The 9,855-nt window shown below is 51.0% G+C and overlaps 1 protein-coding gene across 3 annotated transcripts in view; it reads left to right on the forward strand.

Moving 5' to 3' along the window:
- Positions 1-2,697: 2,697 nt before the first annotated feature.
- Positions 2,698-9,855, forward strand: part of CD99L2 (CD99 molecule like 2) — a 96,101-nt gene continuing 88,943 nt past the window's right edge. The window contains exon 1 of one of the 3 annotated variants that reach the window (XM_039249883.1): positions 2,698-2,900. In XM_039249883.1, the coding sequence (XP_039105814.1) occupies positions 2,834-2,900 (67 nt within the window). In that variant the 5' untranslated portion in view covers positions 2,698-2,833. The remainder of the gene's footprint in view (positions 2,901-9,855) is intronic. The other 2 variants (XM_039249881.1, XM_039249882.1) reach the window with 2 other exon arrangements.

A 9,855-nucleotide genomic window follows, 5' to 3' on the forward strand; every position in this document is an offset into this window, starting at 1 on the left:
TTTTGAGTGGGTGTCTCTTGGCACATGGTAAACATCCTTTTCTGTTGGTTCTTATTGTTGTTGTCACGTCGTGTGCTCATTCCGTGCTTTGGAGGAGCACACTCTTTAGGTCCCATGCCACACCTGTTAACATTCATCGCTGGCATAGTTCAATCTGCTGAAACGGAGGCTGGCAAACTTTTTCTGTAAAGGGCTGTGTGGTAGAGATGTCAGGCTTTGCAGGGTCCATGGTCTCTGTTGTAACTACTCAACTCTGATATGGTAGCACAAAACCAGCCATAGACAATACAGAAATGGATGGGTGTGGCTGTTACCAGCACCTTCATGGACCCTGAAATTTGCATTTTGTGTAACTTACCATGTCACAAAATAACCTTTTTTTTGATCTTTTCAGCCATTGAAAAATGCAAAAAAACACTTTTTTTTTTTTCCAGGCTGTACAAATAGGCAGGCGGGCTGGATTTGGCCTACAACTACCCCTGAACTATAGAATAGCCTTCCTGCATATTATACCGTGGCCACTGCTTTGCTGGTGGGATTTAGGCATCTCCATGCACATTTACCAGGTAGAGCTCCATTTGGGTGTGACTGTCTATTGCACAGTGAGTGCATTTTCCTCACCTCCTCCCCATGCCTTCCCAGTGTGGGTGAGTATGTAGGTGCTGGAGTTTGCGCCTCAGAGCCTGCAGGGACTTTAAAGACTATCATGTATAGTGCCCTCCTGGTACAGATGTGACCACTGAGGCCAGAGCACGAGAGAATGGCCTGGAACATCCCAGAGTTGTGGGAAAGACTGGGGACATATCTGCAGCCTGGAGTACATAGTAAGTGCTCAACCTCACAGTAGCCACTATTTTTTTAAGCTGTTACAAGACTAACAAGAATGCCTCTATGCTCATGGTCTCTCAGGTCACCCATTTCTCATATCATATAACCGTCACCATAACCTTTATTGGTGCAGCCAGGATCTCAACTCTGTCTGGCTGCAAAGCACACGTTCTTAGCCATTCATTCACTGGGGTTCCTAGTGGTTTCCCTGCCTCGTTGACACTGTGGGACCATAGCTGGTTAACTCCCCAACCTCAAGCAACCTCCGCTTTTGCTCCTTTTCCCTTCATTAATTATTGAGGTGATGCAGGAAGTTGTGAGAAATAAAAAATAAGGGGGAAATGTCTGGAATATGTTGTATATATAGTGTGTGTTCCCTACTAGCTATTTGTTACTTCTCCAGGTAGGTAGTGTCATTGGATAAGTACTGCCTGAAAATCAGGACAACCACTCACTCCTTATATGTTTTGTTTTCCTAGCCCCAGCATTCAGAGCAACGGATGTAAATCATAAGGGAAAAGATGTCGGGTCTATGTCAGGGAGACCCCCGCCCCCTACTATGGCTCAGAGGGCGGGAGCCACTGGTGGTGGTGGTATCTCTGGAGGTTCTGGCGGAGCAGGGCGAGGGGTGGAGAGACTAGGAAGTCGGCCTGGGGCACACTGGGGGTAGATGGTCCTCTAAGGAGGATGTGACCCGGGGCAGCCCTTGCTGACTAATGGCGGGGACAGGCTCGACGCCGCAGCTCTGCCACTCGGGAGAGCAGTGGAGCTCTTTGTCCTGGAAAGCTGGCTGCAGCTGGAGCCCTTCTGGAGGGTGTTCACGTCAAAGGCTGCGGCGAGCATTTTGCGGTTCAGGGCAGTGTTGGAATCTGATTTCGCCCAGCCCCAGAGATGGACTCCGTTTGCGGGGGTTCACGGGAAAGGACTGCAGCGCGTCTGTCGATCATTGAGCACGTTTTCACATCGTCTCTGCAGATGTGAACTTGCGCTTTCAGCTCATTCATCAAAACCTCGGGAGAGCTGACCCTGTGCCTCCCCCCCTCCCCGCCCCGGTTCGCTCTGGCTCCGGGACCCCCCCCCCCCGCCTGCCCCTGCGCCCCCGCGGTGGGCTCATTTCCTCGAGACATGCCGCTGTTTGCCAACAGCTGGCAGCCACCAAAACGGCCCTTTTCTTTCATCTCCGGACGGGGTTACACTACAGTTTCTTGCAGGGATCGGAGAGTGGGCGGGCAGCCAGTCATTGTGAAAAGCAAGCTCAGCTGCCGCGACTAGGGAAAAGAGCACGGGTGCTGCGTCCTGCAGCCACAGCTGGAAGGGACTCCCAGGGAACAGCCTTTTACCGGGAGGACGCCAAGTCCAGAGGAGAAGAGCCCTGTCCAAGGTCACTCGGCTGGCAGAGCGCACCTGGCACGTGCGCCGCCTCGGGTCCGCTCCCGGCCGGGAGGAGTCTGGCGCACCGAGTGGAAATCACTGCACGCCCTGGTCGCCCGCACCTCTGGCTACTCTGCCACTGTTGACACACTGCTCCGGACCCACAGGCTCAACTCTCGAGGACTGGGGGGAAGGGCCTTTCGGGCACCCGGCAACGAGCTGGCGGTCGCCGCAACCCGGGCGGACCCATCCGCCGGTGCCCACTGGCCAGTGCCTCGCGTACCAGCCGGCACCCAGGGTGAGGGCCCGCCCCCAGACTGCGGCCCCGCCCCTCGCGCGGCGGCTCCGCCCCCGAGACTGCGGGCTCGCCCCGCCCCTCGCGCCACAGCCGCAGCCACGCCCCACCGCACCTGGCTCCAGCCCGGCGCGCACCCAGCGTCAGCGCTCGCGCACGCTCCTCCTCCGCCCTCCCGGGACTGTGCGGCGCGCACCGGCTCTGGGCGGGGCCCTGCAGTGGCGGCGGGGCTCCTCCTCCTGCTGCTCCTCCTCCTCGCTCGAGCGCCTCCCCGACCTCCCCCTCGGGCGCTCTCGCGCTAACTGCGCTCCTCCTGGGCCCCTCCGCCCGCTTCCAGCCATGGTGGTCTGGCGCTCGGCGTTCTTCATCTGCCTCGCTTTCTCCTTGGCCACTCTGGTCCAGAGAGGTAAGGCTGGCGGGGGGCGCGCGGGGACCCCGCCCTGTGAGCCCGCGGGGCGGGGGCTCGGCGCCCCGCGGCCCCGTGGTGCGCATGAGCGGCCCGGCCCCCACCTCGCAGGCCTGCGGCGGAGGCTGCGGGCGGGTGGGCGGGGCAGTGGGGGTGCGAGCCGGGGGTTGGTGGGGGGGGGACTGACCTTGCCGCGATCCCTGTGGTTTGAGAGGAGGGAGCGGGACCCCTCCTGGTGCTGGGCTAGAAACAGCGGGATAATCCTCCCTTAAAATCCTGAAAGAGGTGTCACCACCGGTGACAACAGCTGTCCCCAGGAGATTGCTGTGGGAAACCTTGAAGAGAGCACACTCATTCCCTTCAGCGGGACTTCTCAAAATGTGTTTTGGGGCCACCTGCAGCAAAAGCACCCGGGGAGCCTCCTTGGCGAATTCCTACCCCTTTTTGTTAGAATATTTGCGGGGACGGGATGGGGGGAGCAGCACTGTGTAGCTCTAACCAGCTCCCCAGGTGCTTCTGGTGCTCGCTCCAGTTTTCTAGCCATTGGCAATTTTTGCCAAGGAGCAGGAGAGAGGAATGGTGCCCAATCTAGGGACTAAGTGTCCTAGAGCCGCACTGCTCCAGGTGTGGTCCACGGGGCCATCGTAGGCATCACCTGGGACTCGTTGGGAATGCGGTATCTCAGGCCCCGCCCCTGACTTACTGAGTCTGATTCTGCGTTTTAACTAGATTCCCGGTTAGTTCGCAGGCATATTTAAGTTTGAGAAGCATCTTAGAATAAATGCAGTCTGTGGTTAAAAATAGGACCTCCAACGTGTACAGACAGAATCTTCTTACACTTATTTATATCCCGTCTCCACATCAGAGAAAGGTTTGAGGAAAACACTGTAATTAAGTACAGAGTTGGGTTCGGAGCTTCCTGACAAGGAAGGCGAATTCAGCTAGTGAAAAACATGAGCTCAGCGAAAATAAAACTTTGTCCTTGTACTGAGTGCTAGTGAGATTTATGTTACATATAAGGCACAGTGGAAAACAGTAGACAATCTAAGGCAGTTTTGCGAAAGATGCAGAAATATTTCTCATGTGGGCAGCCCTCCTGGGCTTGATACAAAAAGAACCATTCAACATTCTACAAAGGTGCCAGGCTCTGTTCCAGACACTCATGATGCAGCAGTGAATAAAACTAAGACTGTCTTCCTGGAGCTGACGTCGTGGTGTGGGGAGAAAACAAGGACAGACTTCACAATGTACATAATATATTGTTAGGGCGGTGAAGAAAAATAAAGCAAGTTACAGAGTTCTTGCATTTTCGGTTTCATTCTTCTTAGGGGTTAACAATTTTAATTTTTTATGATGCATTTGGGGGGAAACAGTGTAATCAATCGATTGACTTGTATCTAACGATAGGGAGTATTTGAAAGGCTGAGCACAGAAAAATTAGAAAAATGATGCTCCTTTCGAGGCTGTCTTCAACATCACATGTCATACTAGGTGATTTAGGAGGTGGTGGAGGAGTCTGCGAACCAGTGCACCATTTTACAGATGAAAGAGGCACACAGAAATGTGAGGTAACTTGCCTCAGGTGGCAGAGCAAAGATTTGAACCCAGGTTTGTCTGATGCCACAGTCCTTGCTTATAAGCACCTGGAGGGTGCCCTTCTGCCTTGGGAAAGTTCTCTGAACTTCACATGGTTTGCTTGGCCTTGTTATGCCTAACGATAGCGTTTTGAGGGGACCAGGAGCGTGTCACTCTCAGATCTGTGTCCCTGCCACCAGCTACTACCTCCTGAGTGCTTGCTGTGTGCCAGACACTTCACATATCTTGTTTTCAGTTGCCCCAACAATTTTGTAGTAAGGCATTATCCCTATCTTCCAGAGGAGGGATCCCTGGTCCCAAAACTTGGAAGAGACTGAGCCAGGATCCCACCCAGATAAGAGTGCTACTTAGTGACTTTTTTCCCTAGGGATATTTTGAATTGTAATTAAGAGAACTGAACTGGGAGAGGCTTTTGCTTCAAGGTAGGGAACTTGTTTTGTGGCTCTTTTGTGCAAAATAAGATGACAAATATTGGCTTTGAATTGCTAGTCTCCTCTGGATATCTAGACAGTTACAGGGTGAGAGCTGCTGTGTTGAAATGAATAAACACAGCAGGTGCTTAGGCCCCTGCAGCCTCTCCTGGAGCACCCCAGGGGCCTGCACAAGAGCCAGTGTATTCCTGGTCCCGGTCCTTGGTAGTGATGTGTGACCTAGAAAGACCAGCAGCCCTCAGCACACAGAAACTCGAAGCGTGATTAGTGAAATCCCTTCAGGCTCTGGCAAGTTGAGACAGACTTCAGGCTCCCAGGAGTTTAAAAGGTTGGTTGCCAAGTCATCCCTGTCCTAATTTTGGATGGTTTTCAGTTAACTGTATTTTACCAGTTCTGAAAGATCCTCTGAGGACAAATATGTTGCTTGTATGCACTTACAGAAATGGGAAGCTGATCTTTTGTGTGGTGGGGAGAGGAAACACAGTGGTGCAGGTGGGGAGTAATGGTAACCAAGGTTCCATTTCCCGAATGCCTTCCATGCTCCAGGCCCTTGGTGCCTCAAGCACATTCACCCCTCATAACCACCCTGAAAGTTTGGCAGTATGACCCATTTCCTCTTCTTATGTCTATAAGAGCCATTTGTATAGAGCCTTGAAAAGTAACTCAGTGGTAATCCATTTCTCAGATGACAAATGAGTGGCCCAGCGAGGTTTAGGACTTAGACTCAGGTTTGTCTGAATAACCAAAGCAGGGGTTATGAACATACCTTCACGGACGGGGCAGATCATAGAAATGTGGAAAGTGGCCCCGAAAAAGTGTGATGAACATGTAGGCAGGCCGCCTGCTGCTGTGTACCTGCTCAGTTAAAGAGAAGTAGCCCATCTGACAGGGAGTGGGGGGGAGAGTGCACACTTTGGAACAAGCTTGCCCAGCGCTCCTGTGACCTGGGCTGAGCCCCTTAACTGCTCTGTGCCTTGGCTTCCCCATTTTGTAAAATGGGGATAACCACAGCATCCACTTCAAGGGATTGTTAGGAGGATTGAATGAATACAGATGAATGAAGTGCTTAGCACAGTGCCTGGCTCCCAGCGAGCTGTTAGTAATTCTTACATTACCTAAAACATTCCAAGCCGCGTTTTAAAAATTCGCAGTGCATGGGGCGCCTGGGTGGCTTAGTCGGTTAAGCGTCTGACTTTTGCTTAGGTCATGATCTCGCGGTTCATGGGTTCGAGCCCCGCGTCAGGCTCTGTGCTGACTGCCAGCTCAGAGCCTGGAGCCTGTTTCAGAGTCTGTGACTCCCTCTCTCTCTGACCCTCCCCTGCTCACGCTGTCTCTCTCTCTCTCCTAGAAATAAATAAAACATTAAAAAAAATTAAAAAAAAAATTCGCAGTGCAAACCTTGAAAATATTATGCTAAGTGAAAGAAGCCAGATACAGAAGCCCACATATTGTATTGCCCCATTTATATGGAATATCCAGAGTTGGAAAATCCATAGAGACAAAAAGCAGATGACTGGTTGCCAGAGTCTTTTGGGGGGAGATGTGGAAATGGGGGAGTGACTGCTTAATAGGGGCAGTTCCCTTTTGGGGTGATGGCTGCACAACCTTGTGAATGTACTAAGAACCATTGAATTGCACCCTTTTATTTTATTTTTTAAAAGTGTGTATTTTTGACAGAGACTAGTGCGCAAGCGGGGGAGGGGCAGAGAGCGAGGGAGACACAGAATCCAAAGCAGGCTCCAGGCTCTGAGCTAGCTTTCAGCACAGAGCCCGACGTGGGGCTCGAACTCACAAACTGTGAGATCATGACCTGAGCCAAAGTCGGACGCTTAGCCGACTGAGCCACCCAGACACCCCTGAATTGCACACTTTTAAAGGGTGAGTTGTGTGGTGTGTGAATTATATCTACATCAAGAATTTTTTTATATTAAAATTTTATGTGTCCTTTGAAAAAAGTTCACTGTAGTCCAAGCAGAACAAATGAGAGTGATGGCAGCTTGAAATCTTTGGAAATTTGTTGTAGCACCGAGAGCAAACCAATAGAATAGCTAAGGTGTAGATAATAGCTTCTTCTTCATTCCTTGAAAAAAGTAGCTTGTGCTGTCTCGTTACATTGTTTCAATTTTGATATCTTAAACCAATTCCCAATATGCTCTGAGTTCAGGAGTTTAAATGTGCAGAAAATTGGATTGCACTGATGTTCATGGTATGGAAGTGGGCATTTAGAAGCACCTCTGAGGGCCCTGGCCCAGGCCTGATAATTGCTTGAAGCAGTGTTCTTTGGAGCCCAGCAAACAGACCGAGGGGTTCTGATTTGTCCAGGCCGCGCCTGCTCCTTTGCTGAGGAGGAGGGATGTGCTACCCCACAGGTGTCCTGGCTTATCAGATGATCACTTTGGTCCCGCTGTCACCAAGCCAGTGGGGGAAGAGAACCAGAGCAGGAACGGGGTGGGGGCAGGGGGGCCCTGGACCTCCACTCCAGCTTCAACCAGCTTTGAGCTATTTTTTTATTAGTTTTCGATCTAGGGCTGCTCATAAGATGTCACAGGGGCTCTGCAGCTTTAAACCAACAAAAACACTTGGAAAATTGTGGTTAAATTCCACAGAGATTGGTGCCCCTGATCAGGGAACATCTGTTTAAAGGGGAGGCTAGACAACATCTGGCTGGCAATGCCAGGTGGTTCGTTAGGGATTACTTTCCAAATTAGAGATGGTACCCTCAGCAGGAAATACTGTTGCAGTGCGGAATTCATTACCACCAAAATAGCGCCCAGGCACAGACTGGGCTCATTTTGACATTCTTCTTTTTATTTTTATTGCTGCTTCAGCTAGCCTGGGATGACGGAATTAACACAGAGCCTGCATTCCAGCGTGGCCCCACCATTTGCTGGTGACAGTTGCCTTATCTGCGCCAAGAGGCTGCTGATGTCTGTTTCGCTGGCCTCCCAGAATTGTTGGAGAAGCCAGTTAATTGCTAACGCCAACAGGTGGTGTGTTGTCAAGGTATTAACCAAGTTAGGTTCCCTAGACGGGCCAAGAAGGCAAAGAGGCCATCTGCCTAAGGTGCTTTCTGAGAATCCGTGGGCTCATGTTTACAAAAGCCTTTACTTGGCCTGAACAAAAATGCCCCTGAGTTGGTGAGCTGCGCTCTGAGTCTGAATCAGCAGGAGTGGTTCTAATTTAGTTGCTCTTTACAGCCCTTTTGCTTCCTGGGGAGTTCTGGGCTCTTCTGCAGGAGTAATCCCTTTTTTTTTTCTTAAATAGTTTATTGTCAAGTTGATTTCCATATAACACCCAGTGCTCATCCCCACAAGTGCCCTCCTCCATGCCCATCACCCCCCTTCCCCTCCCCCCCACCCCCATCAGCCCTCAGTTTGTTCTTGGCATTCAAGAATCTCTCATGGTTTGCCTCCCTCCCTCTCCCCGACTATTTTTCCCCTTCTTCTCCCCCACGGTCCTCTGTTAAGTTCCTCCTAATCCACCTATATGTGCAAACATATGGTATCTGTCCTTCTCTGCCTGACTTATTTCGCTCAGCATAACACCCTCAAGGTCCATCCATGTTGCTACACGTGGCCAGATTTCATTCTTTCTCATTGCCATGTAGTATTCCATTGTGTAGATAAACCACATCTTCTTGATCCATTCTTCCGTTGATGGACACTTAGGCTCTTTCCATGTTTTGGCTATTGTTGAGAGCGCTGCTATGAACATTGGGGTACGTATGCCCCTATGCATCAGCAAGGAGTGATCCCTTTTTTACGCTTCATCATTCTTCCATTTGGCTCCTCACTCAGGCTCAAAACATGCAACAATCCAAAGTAGTGCTTAAAAAGAAACAAAAACCCCGTTTCAATCTTTTATTCATCACATACAGTATACCATGTGGACTTTTAGTTTCGGGGCTCCCGTTAGTTTCTTCCGACCTCTCCGCTGAAACTGCTCCTGGTCAGGGTCAGCAATGTCTTCCTGTTGGGAGAAATAGGACATCTGAGAGACATCAGCCACCCTCTGATCACCTCCCTCCCCCCACCGGAAGCACTTTCTCCTGGGCTTCTCACCTCTCTGACCTCAGGGCTTGTGGGAGTGCCTCTGTGTAGTCCTTGGGGGACTTCCTTACCTATACTTGCTCCCAGGTGCTTCCACCAGCTTCAGGGCTTAAAATTAAACTCCATCTGCATGCTTCTGACTCTTCAGTTTCTATCTCCAGCCCCAGTAGCTCTTTACCTCCAGGCTCCTACATTCAGCATCCCCACGGTCGCTGGGTCCCTGCTACTGGTTAGGTTATTGAAATAAATCCTTCTAATTCAGTTCTTCCCATCCACCAACCAGATCCTGGTCCTTGCCTCAGGGCTCTGGACCTCCCCATCATCTGGTAACTATAGGGTTCATGCCCTGTGTGGCTGTGGTAAATTATTTTGACTCTTACGCCTGCTGTTAATAGGCATCTCAGAAGAATGCTGTGCAAACCTGAACTTCTGCTTGTTCCCTCCAGACCTGCTTTTCTCCCCTGAGGACCTGGCAGCCTTGTTCTGCTGGTGGCTCTAGCCACTCAGCCAGGGCTCCCATTCTTTCACACCCCACTTCTTTTTTTGTAGCAATAAATTATTTTATTTTGTATTTTTAAGATTTTTTTTATAGTTTATTGTCAAGTTGGTTTCCATATAACACCCAGTGCTCATCCCCACAAGTGCCCTCCTCCATGCCCATCACCCCCCTTCTTCACTCCCCCACCCCCATCAGCCCTCGGTTTGTTCTCAGCATTCAAGAGTCTCTCATGGTTTGCCTCCCTCCCTCTCCCCAACTATTTTCCCCCTTCTCCTCCTCCATGGTCCTCTCATACCCCACTTCTGATTGGTCCACAGACTGCCCTCAAAATCCTTCAGATTCCCACCTCCCTGCCCCCCCCCCCCCCCCCCCCCCCCCCC

Source organism: Hyaena hyaena, unplaced genomic scaffold, assembly GCF_003009895.1.
Source record: "Hyaena hyaena isolate Hyena2069 unplaced genomic scaffold, ASM300989v1 scaffold_348, whole genome shotgun sequence".
Lineage (NCBI taxonomy): Eukaryota > Metazoa > Chordata > Mammalia > Carnivora > Hyaenidae > Hyaena > Hyaena hyaena.